The sequence below is a fragment of the Salvelinus namaycush genome, chromosome 38 (assembly GCF_016432855.1).
Source record: "Salvelinus namaycush isolate Seneca chromosome 38, SaNama_1.0, whole genome shotgun sequence".
NCBI classification, from domain to species: Eukaryota; Metazoa; Chordata; class Actinopteri; order Salmoniformes; family Salmonidae; genus Salvelinus; species Salvelinus namaycush.
In genome coordinates this window covers 15,188,674-15,208,927 of record NC_052344.1, presented here as the reverse complement: position 1 = coordinate 15,208,927, position 20,254 = coordinate 15,188,674, and the positions used below count along the sequence as shown (strand labels likewise).

The window sequence follows — 20,254 nt, the reverse complement described above, 5'->3', positions numbered from 1 at the left end:
TGGCGAATCTCACAATTCTATATGTATGGTGATTCTATATGCATTGTGATTCTATATGTATTGTGATTCTATATGCGATTCGATACTGTGGTTTATTTGCGATTCGATACTGTGATTTGATTGTGATTCGATGTTTCAAACATATTGCTTACCATATGTCTGCTGCAGAGAGACGAGCGCCAGCCATGACAAAACTAGTTTTGATCAGTCAGGGAAATAAAAGTGCTGAAACCATGTTGGCTTACTGTTTAAAAAGAAGATGGAGAACAAGATATAGGAGGTAAATACCAGAGTTTTGGCACAGGTTGGCCCACATCCGATAGCGTTAGCTAACGCTACCTATAGTAGCAATTAAAAAAATAATACTTTGTGTCAAATATTGATATAATATTGTCCCAAAATAATACACCCCCCCCCCCCCCCCCTCACTATTATACAGACATGCAAATCATGAGTAAGCTTTACAGTGGCCCCAAAGAAGATGTAGAGATATATCTATCTCTATACAGTCGGGTCTGAAATGATTGACACCCTTAATAAAGATGAGCAAAAAAGACTGTGTAAAATAAATAATACAAACACTGAGCTATATTGTTTGCAAATTTTTGTTGTTGATACTAATGCAATTGATCAGAGAAATAAATTGCGTGCCCTGAAGTGATCCTGTGCGCCCACTGAGAGGAGCCATTATCTAACATGGCCTAGTGAGTAGGCTAACAACAACCCCTCTGAAGAGGTCTGTGACCCACTCTTCCATCTGACGAGCCTGGGCTCTGGGGAAGGTCGTCGCTGGTCTGAATGCTGAATTTCCCTTTGTGACAGCTCCGCGACTCAGCAGAATATTTCGGAATATTTCTGCTGAGCCCCAGACATACAGAGAAGGAGTGCGAGGGAGAACGCTCAACGCTCACGCCCTTCCCGCAGTGGCTGAGGTATTGAAATAACAGCAGGTAATAAAACCACCATGAACTCTTTCTTCCTGGATGAAATCGATGGGCGGGTTCCCTCAATGACTTCAGTTGTAATAAACGTTTCACTCAGCCATCAGCTGCTAGGAGGTATTTTATAGCGTGAGTAGAGGTTACTGCAGCCCCAAAGGAGATGTGAGTGATAAAAGCTAGGGCACTATAGAAATCGAATGATTCCATCACATTTGAAAGAGTTGTCTAACGCAGCTCTGCCGGTCTGAATTGACACATCAAAGCATATCATTTGCACACTTTAAAATTCCATCTGTGCCCATCAAAATCCAAATGACCTGCTACTTCCAAACACGAGGTCGTGTTGCACTATATCGTGCTGTTACCACGACTACCACAGTACCCTCTAAATTCAAGATTAAGCATAAGTCACAACATTGAGAAAACCACTTTACATTTAAGATATACTTTACATGATTTATATTAACTAGTCAGTAGATTAGACCCTGGAAAATTATAAATATTGAACATGACAAGATGATTGGCCTACTAATAGACCATTAGGTTGATCCATGTTGGATGATAAGATATGATATAAGCATAGAAGCCTAGGTGTCCATAGAGAAGCATAAAGCCAATCAATAATTAACAACAGTGGTTTTGTTGCCTCTGAGTGACCACTGGGCAGCAGCACACACACATTTTAGTCATTTAGAAGATGCTCTTATCCAGAAAAACTTACAGTAGTTAGAGCATACGTTTTTAATACTTTTCCCATTCTGGTCCCCTATGGGAATCAAACCCACAACCCTGGCGTTGCAAGCGCCAAGCTCTACCAAGTGAGCCACACACACACACAACTTGTTTAGAGACACTGAAAGCACAAAACCCAAACTGATTTACACAGAGTCAGACAGTCACAGAGCAGAGTCAATGAGCATATCGGCCACAATCCTGACCCAAGGTACACACACAAAATGCCAATTGTCATCTAATCCATGCCATAAGAGTGGAGGCCAAGTTGGTGCTAGCATGTTACTAAACTTACTATGCTAGCTATCTCAGGAGGATGTTCAGGCTAAGCTAGTTGGTTTAAGGTAGTTTTCCACACAGAACCATTGTACAGTCACAAAACACATACTTCTCCTTTTCACTGAATAGTAGTATCAGAAACTTCTGATTGATAATAAGAAGTACATCACATTCAGGTGTGATGCATCACATCAACAGCTAATTACAGGACAAATAGAGTGGCTCATGGGAAAAGTCTAAATGGGATCCTTGGGATTTCCCAACTCTGATGATACCCCATTGAAGTTGAAATTTTAAACGGTTAATGGTTAGAGTAAGGGCAGGGAAGTTCCAAGGATCCCAGATAGCACCAACAGTGGCTCGTGGCCTGCTAGCACCAACAGGTAGCAGTCTTACTTGACAAGTTATTAAGTTATTGGCACGTTATTATGAGTGTTATTAAGTTAGTGATCGAGTCTCCCACATGGAGGGGAAAATAGGCTCTATTCCTCCAGGAATGGGGAACATTACCAAGATGCAATGGAGTTAGCAGACAGCAAAACAAAGTATTAAGTTACATTCAGTGGATGTAATGAAATTACACTCAGGAAATGTAACATGGGACTAAAGTGATTCTTAGGTGACATTATTTGCTAATCTGTGAGTAAAGCTGCACCATTTAGCTAACATGATTAAGCTACAGTGGCGACAAGCATGGTCTCTTTTTTGTTTTCTTGAGTGAGGCAGCTCCAAAATGCAGGTGTTTCAGCCTAGCTCAGTGCTTTCTGTGGTGGTGGGGCGAGCCAGCAGAAAATAGGAGCATTTCGCCGTGATTGGCTCAGTGTTCAATCACTCATGGGGCGTCATCGCCAAGTTTAGGTCCTTAGTAAGAGTAGACATCCAAAATTTCAGCCCTTAGGGTCCTGCCATAGAGTTATATTACAAGTCTCAAGATCATTGGCCACAGATAAAATGACGTCAAATCACGTTATATGTACAGTAGCTTTGATTGGACTGATCATGATTGGACTGATCATCATCTTACTTTGAAAGTCTTAGCTAGCAAGTCAGCCCCATGAATCAAGTCAACAATCTCCTGGCAAATCATTTTTAATCGTTGTCATATGAAGAGAAATAATGAAGAGAAATTATAGATAAAACGTATCAGTGCTCATCGGCCATTGGACATAAAGATTACACAACAAGTTGGAAATCGCAAATTCAACAATGAGTGGTTTGTAAGAAATCAGTGGCTGACTGCAACATTGCAAAGCAACCCCTAGCCTGCTATTCAATGGAGGGGCTGTGTTTTTTTCCCCAGAGTTCCCACCATAAATCCAGAGAATGCCAGACTTTGATGACAAAATTTGCCCACAAAGGACCGCCGCGCCACCTTCACAAGGTGAGTCCAAAAATGTTTTGTATGCTGCTGCATAAATTATGTAATATGCAAGGGAGATATGTATACTGTAGCTAAGAACGTAATACTAAGTGTATGTTGTGTAGTAAGCTGTTAGTAGCCCATGTGCCTCACCCTAATCACTTGGTTAATTTTCACCATTTTCACCATTGTAAACACATCGTTTGTGGCAGGTGTGTGGTTATTTGCTAACTTTTTTTGTACAGTTTGACAGTGCTACTGATAGTAGTGGTGGCGCTTGGCTTGCACATGCAAATTCAGCACACACAACATTCTGTAATAAAATTGTGGTATTTGACGTGTCAAATTAAAAGCTTATTTTATGACGTGTATATTTCTTGACACGCAAAGACCCAAACGGCGTTCAATGTGCCTCACCCTAATAATTTGGTCTATTTTCACCTCTTAATTTTGCCTACTGTGCACAGTAGAGAAATGTAATAATTGAATATTTGTCACGTCCTGACCATAGAGAGCATTTATTTTCTATGGTAGAGTAGGTCAGGGCGTGACTAGGGGTTGTTCTAGTTTATATTTTCTATGTGGGGTTCTAGGTTTATTTTCTATGTTTGTGATTTGTATGATTCCCAATTAGAGGTAGCTGGTAATCGTTGTCTCTAATTGGGGATCATACTTAAGTAGCATTTTTTCCACCTGTGGGCTATGGGATATTGTTTATGTTTAGTTGCCTGTGAGCACTGCATTGTCGTCATGGTTCGTTTATTCTTTATTGTTTTGGTTTTTTCTAAGTTTCACTTTCTCTAATGAAATATGTGGAATTCTACGTACGCTGCGCCTTGGTCCGACCATTATTACGAACAATGTGACAATATTGTAAGAGCTTTCATTGTCTATGTGCCCCCTTTATTTATCCTACGGTTCTGACTTGTTGTACAGGGAGTACACTGTAAGAACGGCCCATGTTCTGAATTCTGTCGCTGTACATTTCAAAAGTGCTGAACAAATAGTTATATTGACTACGTCTGTCATCGCTCGCTCATTGATGTCTTAATCGAAATTACGGATTGCCTCTTATCCGCTTGTCGTCCTCTTATGCCATAGTTTGTACATCTCAATTGTCAGTAGCAACCACATTTGTTTAAGCAAGTCATCCATATCAGCTATGTTTTTTTAAATGGCAGAAAATGAGGCTGAGTTAACTTTCTTCGCTGCCAGACAAGGCTCCGCTGAAAGCCAGGTGTAGCAGTGGTAAGGTGTTGGGACTGCTGTTGGGACTCTGCTGTTGGGACAGCTTTATGTAGGCCCTAACAGTTTGTGGGCACCGTTTGTCACCGTTACAGTGCAATTAATGTATTGTTTAGTGTTGTGTTGTGTAGTGGCTTTTCTGGCATGCATCCCACATTTTGTTTTGTTTGCCCCACCAAGATTTACATGCTAAAATCGCCACTGTTTAGCTAACATGATTTAGCCTGGCTCACAATTCACAGCAAATTTTATTGGTCACATACACATATTTAGCAGATGTTATTGTGGGTGTAGTGAAATGCTTGTGTTCCTAGCTCCAACTGTGCAGTAATATCTAACAATTCACAACAATAGTGTTTCCTACAAAATAATAACTCTGTCAAGAGTCAAATAATTTTTCCCTCATTCCCATAAATGTCACCTCTTACATGATTTTTATTATAGAATATTATAGAATATTTATTTCACATTGATTCTGTATGTAATTCTATGGCTGAAACTACCGGCACTCATTCGATCTGTATCATTATAAGACTCTCTGTCATACCTGCATTTGAGTGATTCCATACGAAACCAGGACAAAATGTCATAAATATGCCAACTTTTATTAATTATTTCTCAATTACACTTTTAGATACAAATGTCAAATATGTCATCAATGCTTCCCCCAAAGAAAAATGATATGAATAAAATTGTGAAAATCCCCCCAAAATCATGGTATTTCTTTGTCTTGGTTTCATATGGAATCTCCATTTGTAACATAAGCTACTGGTGAGGTCACCTCAGCCTTGACAGCAGAGGAAAACAGACAGAGCACCGAGATATTTTGGGATGGACGCCCATTTTTGGATCTGAATGTCTGAAAATGGTGAACTCGTCAAAAACTAGACCACCTACACAATATATTTATCATGGAATCTACAAACAATCTAAAACTGTTGAACAGGACAGACAACAGCAAATGTTGCATGATACCCAGTCAGACACACCGATTAACCAACAATCTAGGCTACATGAGAATATTTAAAATCAGAAGTAGGGTTAAAATAAATAGTCAAAGTTCGGTTGCCTTTCAAATAGCTAGTTAGCGGAAATAATTATTGGGTACCATAAAACTTTTGTTGAATATTAAGTTGTTTTGCAACAAAGTGCATGAACTCCTAGTTATGCTGCAAAAATTACTTTTGAATTGAATGAAAAATGCTACAGTATAACAGTATTGCTAGTTGATTTGTAACCCTGAATCATAACCACTGATGATTGTCAGTAGAGAAATCTTTTTTTGCAAAAAATTATTCCCCAATGAGATCGCTAGCGCCTCCTCAGTTCATATGACATAACCTTGCCTTAGCATGACAGCTCACAGTAGGCTAGCTGGTTGGGTAAGTGAGCGGAAAATAAAAAAGGGGGAGGGGTTGCCATGGGGACCAGGTATCAGGAAGACAGAGGAGGGTTCTGGACCATTACACCAGCACAGTCAGGGGACAACAGACCTCCAGCTCCGTCAGGCCCCGGGGCAACACAATTGCTGTTTCACGCCTGCCAGATGGGCAACAGAGCTCTGACCCACTTCTCCTTCCCTGAACCATGCATAATGGAGGAGTGTTACACTTAGGACACACAGCTCATTTACAACCCCCGGAGTGAAACTGTGTGGGAGTGAGGGCAATACGGGAGAGAGAGAGGGAGAAAGAGAGAGAGAAGGGGGGAACGGGAGCTAAGGAGAGATGGGAGAAAGAGGGAGAGAGTGTGTGTGTGTATGCGCGTGTGAAGGTCAAATGCCTGTACGGTTCAGGAACACAACAGTGTGAAAAGAGAACAGAGATGATAGACAGTAAAAGAAGAGTACATGTGGGTCATAGCATATGAGTGAGGGACAGAGAAAGAGAGAGATCGAAACAGAGGGGGGGGGGGGGGGGAGCGAGAGCGACAGAGAGAGAGAGAGAGAGATTACTGCAGCAAAACCACTACAGAGGGGGAAAAACACTGCTGTGGGTCTAAAACAAGTTGCCTGCAGCACTCACCATGCGAGGTGGAGAGGGAGAGAGCTTCAACCCCTCAGAGGGCAACAGGAGGAGAGGACGACACAGCCCGGGGGCCGACCCAGTGGAGGCTCCGCAAGCGCTACAGTAGCTACAACTAGCTAAACTTGGCTCCCGTACGAAAGCCCGCAGGAGGAAAAGGACCTTCTGCAAAGGCAATCAGCTGCATTCCCCATGTTTACCTCCACTCCCGAGCACCGCAGTGCTCTGCTCTAGCTTCTGAGCTCCCTCACACACAGACACAAACACACACACTCTGCTCATCCCCAAAACATCCCTCAGATTATATAAACCTCTGTCCAGCCGGCACGAGGCACAGCTCAGGAAGAAACAGATGCAGACCAGCTTAGATCCTCTCTCAGGGAAAAATACAAGCAGAATGTTTATGCAGAGAGAGGGAGAGAGCGAGAGCAAGAGAGCTGCAAGACAATCAGTATTCTTAATCAGTTATCCCCGTCAGCCAATCCGTGGGAGAGGAGCTTTGAGGGTAGCCAATCGGAGCAGGGCTGGCTCTATCAGTGTGGTTGTTGACCAAAGGAATGACAGTTGCTGCTGCTCTGGGTGTCAATGTGTTTTTTAAAGCCAGCACCTCACACACATGCACACAAACACATTGGTGCACACACGCACACAAATACATAATTGTTGTGTACAGTGTGTATATTTTAAAGGAGGAATCCCTTAGAAAACTCTACCATTAGTTACCCTACTTGCATGCAACACTCAGAGTGAGTGAAACGCTACTGCAAATTAAACAAACCCTACATATATAATAGCTGGCTGCTTTCCAAAAGTGTGTTTTCAAAAGTCTGTTGTATGCTTTACCATGTTAGTAACACTATTTTAACAATTTGTTCTTAGGCAGGATCCAACTGGAACACAGTTTGCTAACCAGTGGTGTAAAGTACTGAATTAGTTCCACTTAAGACTTTTTTGGGGGTATGTGCAATTTACTATTTATTTTTTTGTCAACTTTTACTTTTACTTCACTACATTCCTAAAGAAAATAATGTACTTTTTACTCCATACATTTTCCCTGATACCCAAAGTACTCGTTACATTTTGAATGCTTAGCAGGACAGGAAAATGGTCAAATTCACACACTTATCAAAAGAACACGTGGTCATCCCTACTGCCTCTGATCTGGCAGAGTCAATAATCACAAAAAGCATAATTTGTAAATGATGTCTGAGTGTTGGAGTGTGCCCCTGGCTATCCGTACACTTTTAAAACAATAAAATGGTGCTGTCTGGTTTGCTTAATATAAGGAATTTGAAGAGATGTATACTTATTTTAGCAATTACTAAAGCAATTACTTGTGAAATTAAGTATTTTTAGAATGAAATACTTTGACGTTTATTCAAGTAGTATTTTACTGGGTGACGAACTTTTACTTGAGTAACTTCCTATTAAGGTATCTATACTTTTACTTAAGTATCACAATTGGGTACTTTTTCCACCACTGGTGCCAACCAGAAATACACTGTGTGTGTATGTGTGTGTGTGTGTTTGGTTAGGTTTTGTGATGTACAGTATGGTATTTCAAATATTAGATTCACAGTCAACCAATAAGGTGGAAAGCATCCACATATTATTTCAAAAGGTCAGTGGTGGGTTGTTCCACCTCAAAAAGCACAAGAAAGAGGATTTACACCCACCATCTCAGATTGTTCTGAAATCGTTTCTGTTGTTAGAAACATAAGATTAGCATTCCTGCAACATTATTTTGTTGAGATATTAAGCTAATTGATTGCACCCAAATTGGCCATTTTAAATGTATAGGATTCATATAATATTCAATAAATATAGTGCCAAACATCCAATTTGGACCAAACTTTTTTCTAACAATGAGTTAGACATGAGGAATCCAGAGAAATTGTCAAAAGCCACTCACGGACCACCAACACCCCACGCCAATTTATTTGAGTATTATATGAATCCTAGAAATTAAAAATTGCCAATTTGGGTGCAATCAATTAGCTTAATTTCTCAGAGTTCAAATTATATTTCAACAAAGTATATTTCAACAAATTAATGTTGCAGGACATTTGATCTGTTTCTAACTACAGAAATATTTTCAGAACAATCTGAGATAGTGGGTGTCATGGCTTGCTGAAATGACATGGAATGATCCAGGTGTGTTCATACTATAATGTGATTCCAGGATACTCTCTTCTGTGAATCTCAGAACCAACAGAATGACTCGATATAACTCATCACCATTGGCACTGATAAACACTGTCCTGGCCTAACTCCAAAAAGCACACACTACTCTCATTATCACGTGAATCAGCACATCTATCCAGAACAAAAATATAAACACAACATGTAAAGTGTTGATCTGATGTTTCATGAGCTGAAATAAAAGATCCCCGGAATTTTCCATACACACAAAAATATTATTTCTCTCAAATGTTGTGCACAAATGTGTTTACATCCCTATTAGTGAGCATTTCTCCTTTGCCAAGATAATTCATCCACGTGACAGGTGTGGCATATCAAGAAGCTGATTAAACAGCATGATAATTACACAGGTGCACCTTGTGCTGGGACAATAAAAGGCCCCTCTAAAATGTGCAGTTTTGTCACACAACAGAATGCCACAGATGTCTCAAGGTTTGAGGGAGCGTGCAATTGGCATGCTGACAGCAGGAATGTGCACCAGAGCTGTTCAGTTCTCTACCATAAGCCACCTCCAACGTTGCTGAGAATATGGCAGTACGTCCAACTGGCCTCACAACCGCAGACAATGTGTAACCACACCAGCCCAGGACCTCCACATCTGGCTTCTTGATCTGCGGGATTATCAGACCAGCCACCTGGACAGCTGATGAAACTGAGGAGTATTGCTATCTGTAATATAGCCCTTTTCTGGGGAAAAAACTAATTCTGATTGGCTGGACCTCGCTCCCCAGTGGGTGAGCCTGGCTCCCCTGCGCCCCTGCCCAGTCATGTGAAATCCAGAAATAGAGCCTAATGAATTTATTTCAAATGAATAACTCAGTAAAATCGTTGAAAGTCTTGCGTTTATATTTTTGTTCAGTATACATCTCCTGATGGCTCTCACTACTGCCATCTACACCAATTACAGTCAACGCCAAAGGTTCTGAGCTTGGGCAGGATAAGCCGTTTCTAGACCGGATTTTTTGTGACCAAACCACAGAGCTGAGATTAGAATGAAGTCAGGGTTCAAAGTTGAAAGGTGAAACCTTACTTGTGCTGCTGTCGCTGATGGTCTCCTGGCTGGCGCTGCAGAGGGATGATATAGGGTTGATTGACAGGGAGGCAGGACAGGACACTGGCTCTTGGTACTCAGGGAGTTGCGGGGCTGCGGCAGCGGAGGCCTCGGAGCGAACCCCATCAGGACTGTCACACAGGGGGTGACCTCTGGAAGGGAATGGACTGTTCCAATGAGAGATACCAATGGCCACTTGGCCCCCGAGATCAAACCCTGTAAGGAATATTAATATCTCAGAATGAAAGACTTTCTCAAAACATAGACTCCCTTCCTATAACACATAACCCTGGAAAGCATGTGAATGTGAACACTTGTCCTTGCAACTTGCATACTTAGTCTATTTCTCTTACAGCAATGTCAGGGTTCTTTGAAAATCCTTGATATTGAATAGATCCCAGAAAGGCAGACATTGCAGAAAAATCCCATTCCTTGAAAAGGGAAATGAGTGATATTATTCAAATAATTTCCTGTTTCATAATGAAACTAAGGTTGTTGCTCTCTGGAGGATTGAGTTTCCACTTACGATTACATTTCCCATATCTCAGAAATTCAGGGTTCCGCTTCCCTAGTTGAACCAATTTAGCAAAATGCTGACATATTTCGCTCTCCCAGTTCAAAATAAAAAATGGGGGGGGGGGGGGGGGGGGCTATGTCCATAACAATACTGCTCTCTAGTGGTTGATGTTGCCAACTCCATGACTGTCCTTTCCGTTGTTTGATGAGTCCATCTTCGTTTCTCGTTTGTCAGTGGTCTACTTCCACATACATCTTGGGAAGTATCAGAACTAAGTATGAGGAGGCTACTCATGACAAAAAGTATGTTTTGACGGTTGACAACTAAATCTATATTAAAAGGTATGTTGTGAAACATTTCCACCTGCAAGCACCTTTGTGGAAGTCTGTCAATTCTGTAAAATCTGTAGAATTAAATAAGAAAAATATGGTAACATTAATAGCATGCTGCATAGTGTACATTTAACTTGAATTGATTTAACAGAGTTTACTTTATGCATTTGTGCTTCTACACCTGCATTACTAGCTGTTTGGGGTTTTAGGCTGGGTTTCTGTACAGCACTTCGAGATATTAGCTGATGTACGAAGGGCTATATAAAATAAACTTGATTGATTGATTTGACTTTCCTTTTGAAGCATACCACATGAAAGTTGCTAACAAACCCAACAATCCTCAAGACATTGTATGAACGCAAATGTCTCTGTCCACGCTCAATGGGCATCACACCAAAGAGCAAAGAGAGGAAGGCCTTCTTTAGCTTTTCTGGAAACACAACCCCAGCGCATTATAAGATACACTTCAAATGAGTGGATTTGGCTATTTCAGCCACAACCGTTGCTGACAATCTCCATAGACAAACATTGACAGTAGAATGGCCCATCTGAAGAGCTAGTAGCCTTCTTATTAATGCTGTGTAAAGCATCAGTAGACAGTAATGCATAATTCATTGCATTTTTTATTAGGCTATACATTACACTGAAGCAAGCACTAAAATGGAATTAAGAATGTAGGGAAAAAATGTATCGCCTCTACGGGTGGCAACTATATTACTACTATTTATTCATTAACATAAATCTTTATTCCTATCATTGCAAATGTAGTGGGTCCCTGGGAAATCTGAACCTCCATTGCAACTGTATGCCACTTGAAATGCTATAGCATACAAGGTAATCCACTGCAACTGTATGCCACTTAATGCTATAGCATACAAGGTAATCCACTGCAACTGTATGCCACTTGAAATGCTATAGCATACAAGGTAATCCACTGCAACTGTATGCTACTTGAAATGCTATAGCATACAAGGTAATCCACACCTGCGTGTGCTTCAGGGTGCCCTCTAAAACCATCCATGTAATGAGCTGTTTGAATGATACAGTGTGTTCTAAGCAACATCTCTGTCGCAGTCATCATAAAAATAAATGCCCTGCCTAGCTCTCTGAGGAACGTGAGGCCCAGATCACCACTGCCAGCACTTCCTGCCTCTTAGAGGGACCAAGGTACACTACAATGCAGGTGCCTAGAATTGGGCTAGATTTGTATTATTTTGTATTTATTAAGGATCCCCATTAGGCAGCAGCTACTCTTTCTGGGGTCCAGCAACAATAAATCAAATAAAATGTTATTGGTCTCATACACATATTTAGCAGATGTTATTGCGGGTGTAGCGAAATGCAAGTGTTCCTAGCTCCAACAGTGCAGTAGTATCTAACAATTCACAACAATACACAAATCTAAAAGTAAAAAAATAAGTTGCATTAGGACAACATATTACATGACATTACATTTCATAACACTTTTCACAACACATTAAGTATGTTACCTCAGGCTCTACTCTACTCTACTACCACAAATCTACAATACAAAATCCATGTGTACTTGTGTGTAGAGTGGGTGTATTATCATGTGTAGGCGTGTGTCTGTGCCTGTGTGTGTCTCTTCACAGTCCCAACTGTTCCATAAAGTGTATTATTATCTGTTTTTTAAATCATCAGTTACAGTGCATTCGGAAAGTATTCAGACCCCTTCCCTTTTCTACATGTTGTTATTCTAAAATTGATTAAATTAAATGTTTTCCTCGTCAATCTACATATTGTAGCCCATAATGACAAAGCGAAAACTGGTTGACATTTTAGCAAATGTATTAAAAATAAAAAACAGGGGACCCGAGGAGCGCAGCGGTCTAAGACACTGCATCGCAGCGCTGGAGGCGTCACTACAGATCCGGGTTCGATTCCGGGCTGTGTTGCAGCCGGCTGCAACCGGGAGTCCCATGAGGCGGCGCACAATTGGTTCAGCATCGTCCGGGTTAAGGGAGGGTTTGGCCGGCTGGGATGTCCTTGTCCCATCGTGCTCTAGCAACTCCTTGTGGCGGCCGGGCGCCTGCAAGCTGACCTCGGTCGTCAGTTAGAAGGTGTTTCCTCCGACACATTGGTGCGGCTGGCTTCTGAGTTAAGCGAGCAGTGTGTCAAGAAGCAGCGCGGCTTGGCGGGGTCGTGTTTCGGAGGACGCATGGCTCTTGACCTTCGCCTCTCCTGAGTCCGTACTGGAGTAGCAGCGATGGGACAAGACTGTAACTACCAATTGGATATCACGAAATTGTGGAGAAAAAGGGGTAAAAAGTAGTAACTTAAAAAAAAATATATATATATATATCACCCCAATAAAATGCAGAAATACTCAGACCCTTTGCTTTGAGACTCAAAATTGAGCTCAGGTGCATCATGTTTCCATTGATCATCCTTGAGATGTTTCTACAACTTGATTGGAGTCCACCTGTGGTCAATTCAATTGATTGGACATAATTTGGAAAGGCACACACCTGTCTATATAAGGTCCCACAGTTGACAGTGCATGTCAGAGCAAAAAGCGAGTTATGAGGTTGAAGGAATTATCCGTAGAGCTCCCAGACAGGATTGTGTTGAGGCACAGATCTGGGGAAGGGTAACAAAACATTGAAGGTCCCCAAGAAAAGAAAAGAAATCCAATTGTATTTGTCACATGCACTGAATACAACCTTACAATGAAATGCTTACTTACAAGTCCTTAACCAACCATGCAGTTTTAAGAAAATACCCCAAAAAGTAAGAGATAAGAATAACAAATGATTAAAGAGCAGCAGTAAATAACAATAGCGGGGCTATATACAGGGGGTACCAGTACAGAGTCAATGTGTCGAGTTAATTGAGGTAATATGCATGTACGTAGAGTTATTAAAATGACTATGCATTGATAATAACAGAGAGTAGCAGCATCGTTCCAGAGGGAGGGGGGGGGGGGGGGGGGGGTAAATAGTCAGGGAAGCCATTTGATTAGCTTTTCAGGAGTCTTATGGCTTGGGGGTAGAAGCTATTTAGGAGACTCGTGGACCTAGACTTGGGGCTCCGGTACCACTTGCCGTGCAGTAGCAGAGAAAACAGTCTATGACTAGGGTGACTGGAGTCTTTGACAATTTGTAGGGCCTTCCTCTGACACCACCTGTATAGAGTTCCTGGATGGCAGGAAGCTTGGTCTCGGTGATGTACTGGGCCGTACACACTACCCTCTGTAGTGCCTTGCGATCGGAGGCCAAGCAGTTGCCAAACCATACCAGGATGCAACCTGTCAGGATGCTCTCGATGGTGCAGCTGTATAACCTTTTTCAGTCTCCTGAGGGGGAATAGGTTTTGTCATGCCCTCTTCACGACTGTCTTGGTGTGCTTTGACCATGTTAGTTTGTTGGTGATGTGGACGCCAAGGAACTTGAAGCTCTCAAACTGCTCCACTACAGCCCCGTCGATGAGAATGGGGACATGCTCGGTCCTCCTTTTACTGTTGTCCACAATCATCTCCTTTGTCTTGATCACGTTGAGGGAGAGGTTGTTGTCCTTGCACCACACGGCCAGGTCTCTGACCTCCTCCCTATAGGCTGTCTCATCGTTGTCGGTGATCAGGCCTACCACTGTCGTGTCATCAGCAAACTTAATGATGGTGTTGGATTCTTTCCTGGCTGTGCAGTCATAAGTGAACAGGGAGTACAGGAGGGGACTGAGCATGCACCCCTGAGGGACCCCGTGTTGAGGATCAGCGTGGCGGATGTGTTGTTACCTACCCTTACCACCTGGGGGGCGTATTGAGGTTTTGCCTATTTGATGGTTTGTCGGAGGGCATAGCGGGATTTCTTATGAGCTTCCGGGTTAGAGTCCAGCTCCTTGAAAGCGGCAGCTCTACCCTTTAGCTCAGTGCGAATGTTGCCTGTAATCCTTGGCTTCTGGTTGGGGTATGTATGTACAGTCACTGTGGGGACGACGTCCTCGATGCACTTATGGATAATGCCAGTGACTGATGTGGTGTACTCCTCAATGCCATCGGAAGAATCCCGGAATCATATTCCAGTCTATGTTTGCAATACAGAACACAGTGGCTTCCATCATTCTTAATTGGAAGAAGTTTGGAACAACTAAGACTCTTCCTAGAGCTGGCCGCCCGGCCAAACTGAGCAATCGGGGGAGAAGGGCCTTATTCAGGGAGGTGACCAAGAACCCAATGGTCACTCTGACAGAGCTTCAGAGTTCCTCTGTGGAGATGGGAGAACCTTCCAGAAGGACATGATCTCTGCAGCACTCCACCAATCAGGCCTTTGTGGTAGAGTTGCCAGACGGAAGCCACTCCTCAGTAATAGGCACGTGACAGTTTGCTTGGAGTTTGCCAAAAGACACCTAAAGGACTCTCAGACCACATGAGAAACAAGATTCTCTGGTCTGATGAAACCAATATTGAACTCTTTGGCCTGACTGCCAAGTGACACGTCTGGAGGAAACCTGGCACCTTCCCTACGGTGAAGCATGGTGGTAGCAGCATCATGTTGTGGGGACGTGTTTCAGCGGCATGGACTAGAAGACTAGTCAGGATCGAGGGAAAGATGAACGGAGCAAAGTACAGAGAGATCCTTGATGGAAACCTGCTCCAGAGCGCTCAGGACCACTGGGGTGAAGGTTCACCTTCCAACGGGACAACGACCCTAAGCACACAGCCAAGACAACGCAGGAGTGGCTTCGGGACACGTCTCTGAATGTCCCTGAGTGGCACAACCACAGCCCGGATTTGAACCCGATCTCTGGAGAAAACTGAAAAAAGCTGTGCAGCGACGCTCCCCATCCAACCTGACAGAGCTTGAGGATCTGCAGGGAAGAATGGGAGAAACTCCCCAAATACAGTTGTGCCAAGCTTGTAACGTCATACCCAAGAAGACTCAAGGCTGTTATCGCTGACAAAGGTGCTTCAACAAAGTACTGAGTAAAGGGTCTGAATACTTATGTAAATGTGACATCAGTTTTTTATTTTATTTGATAAATGTTCCCCCCCCAAAAAACAGTTTTTCCTTTGTCATTATGGGGTAATTTGTGTAAATTGATAGGGGGAAAAACGATTTAATCCGTTTCAGAATAAGGCTGTAACTTAACAAAATGTGGAAAAAGTCAAGGGATCTGAATACTTTCCGAATGCACTGTACCTGATGTGGAATAGAGTTCCATGTAGCCATGGCTCTACATAGTACTGTGCACCTCCCATAGTCTGTTCTTGACTTGGGGACTGTGAAGAGACCTCTGGTGGCATGTATTTTGGGGTATGCATGGGTGTCTGAGCTGTGTGCTAGTAGTTTAAAACAGACACCTTGGTGCATTCAGCATGTCATGGATAGTATTAATGTTAGCTCTCTGTGTACATTTAAGGGCCCTGTTCTGAACCAATTGTAATTTTCTGAGGTCCCTCTTTGTGGCAACTGACCACACGACTGAACAGTAGTACAAGAGCAACAAAACTAGGGCCTGTAGGACCTGCCTTGTTGATAGTGTTGTTGAAAAGGCAGAGCAACGCTTTATTATGGACAGACTTCTCCCCATCTTAGCTACTGTTGTATCAACATGTTTTGACCATGACAATTTACAATCCAGGGTTACTCCAAGCAGTTTAGTCACCTCAACTTGATCAATTTCCACATGATTTATTACAAGATTTAGTTGAGGTTTAGGGTTTAGTGAATAATTTGTCCCAAATACAATGCTTTTAGTTTTTGAAATATTTAGGACTAACTTATTCCTTGTCACCCATTCTGAAACTAATTGCAGCTCTTTGTTAAGTGTTGCAGTGATTTCACTCGCTCTAGTAGCTGACGTGTATAGTGCCGAGTCATCCGCATACATACACACTGGCTTTACTCAAAGCCAGTGGCATATCATTAGCAAAGATTGAAAAAGAAGGGGCCAAGACAGCTGCCCTGGGGATTATGTTGGAGAGGAAGCCTCTGTGTTCTGTTAGACAGGTAACTCTTTATCCACAATATAGCAGGGGGTGTAAAGCCATAACACATACGTTTTTCCGGCAGCAGAATATGATCGATAATGTCAAATGCAGTACTGAAGTCTAACAAAACAGCTCCCATAATCTTTTTATTATCAATTTCTCTCAGCCAATCGTCAGTCATTTGTGCAAGTGCTTGTTGAACGTCCTTCCCTATAAGCAGGCTGAAAGTCTTGTCAATTTGTTTACAGTAAAATAGAATTGTATCTGGATTCCTCATGGGCTGTGATCAGCTGGCCTGGTCAATAAATGAATTCAAACAATGGTGAGTGCAGCAGTCAGTATGCTTGACCAGGCAAATATTCTGCATCAAAAAATCAAATCAATAAATTTGATTAGATGTAGCTCATCACTTTAGAACACCCTTTGCTTGTAATCCAGGAATTGTCCATGGTTATAATACACTTATTCATTTCCAATATTCAACAGCACTTACTAGAGTAAAGACTACAACAAACCAATAGAGTTGAATTAGGGGAGACTGATCGTCCATTAGCACTTTAGGGGACCCATAGTGATGCAGAGTACCCTATCCTGGCCAAACAATGGGGAAAGATTTTAAATCAGGCTCATCCAGGCGGTATATTGACTCCTCTGAAGGCAGCTTATTGAGAAAGGCTATTGATTTGTCATTTTCTGAAGACTAGAGGTGGCTCAAGGTAAAGCATGTGGGCTACATTTAGAATGATCAATCTGTGAATGACTTGTGCCTGGTCAAAAACTCATCCATGCATCCATTAAACATGAGCTTTTTATCTAGGCTACTCTATATCAATTGCATTGTCAAGAACTCCACATACAGCACCTGAGGAATTGATCATGTGCAGGTGTGAAAGATGCATGATATTGGATCTTGTCTACTTCTACCTGATAAAGGATAGACTCATTTTTTAAAAGTCTGATCTCTTGGCGTCGTCAGCGTTTTCACACAGGGTCTATTTTCCAAACATTTCTGAGAGTTTCAGCGTGACTTCTTCCTGCCAAACCAAATATGGCCTCCCGTTGCGGTCTCTTTTGGATATAGAGTAAGACATTCTGTAAAGTACAATTACCGATGGTGATCTGACTGACGCAGCTGTAAAAGGTTCCCGTTCCAGTGGAGACGTTGTAACTGCCACTGCTTGGTTCACGGTCTGGAAAGACAACATCATCATTGGTTGCGCTTGATCAGAGCCACTCCCACATCACACTCAACCTTCAAGAACATGTTTATTCACCCCCAGATAACCTGGATTCATCCCATGCAAGGTCACACACAGTAGTCGATTTACTGCTTTGGAGTTTCTTGGAGGACATTTTTGTGTTTTAGAACAGAAGACAAAAACGCCCCCATTGGTTCGATTAGCTTTTCTGGAGGAGCTAAATCTTGCCAGAGGCTGCTGAAACTTACTAAATAAATAACGTCTGTTTTTGGATGGCCTTTTGTGTCTGGGATGGGGCAAGTGCTGCAATATAATCAATACTGTACTCAGAGATACATGATTTCTTTAATTCAGGGGGATGTTTGTTGTCGCCACTGAAAATAGATAGAATTTCTTTTTGTCTAACTATCCAAAGTGTATTTAAAGTAAAGGCACACTAAATAGGTTCTAAATTGCAATACTGTCTCCACGTCCACTACAAGACCTATGTCGAGTCAGACTGCTCAAAAGATGCAATGGTCATTCATTAGCCAAAAAGGCATTAACATTTTGGAAACGTTACTAATTATATTGAGGGGAAAGGGTGCCAACATTTACAAAAAATGACTTAGGCCTACTTCAGATAACATGATGCAAAAGGTTTAAAAAGACTCACATCTTGTATTTCCACACTTGGTGTCATATTGGAATACTGGTGTGCATGCATGTCAATGACTCTCCATAATGGATGAATGTGAATAGGGAGCAGTTTTGCTGGCTACGATTATGAGGGTCACCCAGTCAAATAAAAAATTAACCCTGAAACCTATGGCTGATGAGCTGAGAAATAACCAATTAAATCTGGGTCATCAAGGGAAATGAAAATGTTAACGTTTTATTAACTCTCAGAGTTGGCCTATAGAAAAACAATCACATTTAGGCTTCATCAGGACTATACATGATTTATATTAAGCCTCTGTGTGCTTGCTTATGGCTGCTCTTAAATTGTTAATATAAAGTTAGTGTGGAATGTTAGTGTAAATTGTAGCACACTGTACATTTTGCTACATTGTATCACCACCCATGCACCAACACTTATCTACAGAATCAGATATAAGCGCTTCTGTGTAAAGGGGTTATTCGTTTGTTTTCATTAATCTCTTACTTTGCCTACTTTGAAAACCTTACCGAAAAAAATATACAACGCTTTCTTTGGACTTTACCTGCTGTGGAACAGGAGGATAGCCGCGTGTCTGTCGCCAGTGCTGGGCTTCCAGGACACACCCGTCCCGTTTCATCCTGAGATTGCAGACAAACAATATGTTCATTGACGTCTCCAGTTTTACATCCCCGTTGCTGCTCGGTCCCCCGGTTGCATATCGCTGGTTGAATCCTCATACCCTTGTTGAGCTGACGAACCAACCGAACATCAGTACCAGAACATTCATGATCCACGAGCATCATAACCAGCAAGTTCAATTCAAATCCTGGGATATGTTAGCCAGCCTAACGTTACATGTCTCGAGCACACGTGTAGGTAATATTTTAATGACTATAAATAAATACAGAACCTAGCCTACAACTACTCAGGATATATAACGGTTTATTATGTATAATTTAGTTTGCCATTCTGGTATCGTCCACCCTGACTTCGTCCTTCCAGAAAGCTTGGAGAATAAGGTCGATGGATTTAGCAGTGGGCGAAGAGTTTGGGACAGGCGTGGTTTTCATGCACGTCGTCCAGGTGGCACCCTGCCACACTCTCCTGACTGATCATAGGCTGCAGATCAATAGATGGACGTGTTCCTACAGCTAGAGACTTACAAAAGATGCATCTTTATAAGTTAACCGTAAGTGTAGCATATTGCTGTAGCCTAAGCCCATTAAATATATTTGGACCTTGGAGGCATTTTCTGATAAAGCACACAGCCTTTTATTGAAAAGTAGCCTACATTTGACTGACATCAAATAACAAATGATGTAGCATATAGCACACTGTGTGTATAATGCTATTATAGAACAATATGGCGGCATTAAGTAGCCTATTTTAATTTAACTAGTTCTAATGCCAGTGTTTGAGTTTTCAACCGAAATTATACGGTTGGGATAGGGATCGCGTAACCAGTGATACCACTCTGAGGGTGTCTCAGGGGGAGTTGGGATATGGACAAAAAATAGGACAAATAATTATAAGCACCCACCAAATGATTATTGTTGTAGATCTGTGGTTACATGCAATTACGGACTCTCTCAAAGAGGGGATTATCCTGCACAAAATGTCTACATAAAAATGTATGAATGAATCAGCAGTCAAATATAAGTAGATTAATGCATTACACATAAACTACATTGTGGATGGTTTGCATGGTACAGTGAGTACAGATGGCTTTTATCATTAACACAGATAGGTGCAGAGCTGGTACACGGCATCTTTCAGCACTGT

At 42.0% G+C, this 20,254-nt stretch overlaps 1 protein-coding gene across 1 annotated transcript in view; it reads right to left on the bottom strand.

Annotated features, from left to right (window-relative positions):
• LOC120032168 (anoctamin-4-like) overlaps positions 1-19,466 on the bottom strand; it is a 44,842-nt gene extending 25,376 nt beyond the window's left edge. Inside the window, exons 1-3 of the mRNA XM_038978139.1 lie at positions 19,035-19,466; positions 17,743-17,823; positions 9,814-10,050 (exon numbers count right to left, since the gene is read on the bottom strand). Of these exons, the coding sequence (XP_038834067.1) occupies positions 9,814-10,050; positions 17,743-17,823; positions 19,035-19,275 (559 nt within the window). The 5' untranslated portion in view covers positions 19,276-19,466. The remainder of the gene's footprint in view (positions 1-9,813; positions 10,051-17,742; positions 17,824-19,034) is intronic.
• Between the last annotated feature and the right edge of the window lie 788 nt (positions 19,467-20,254).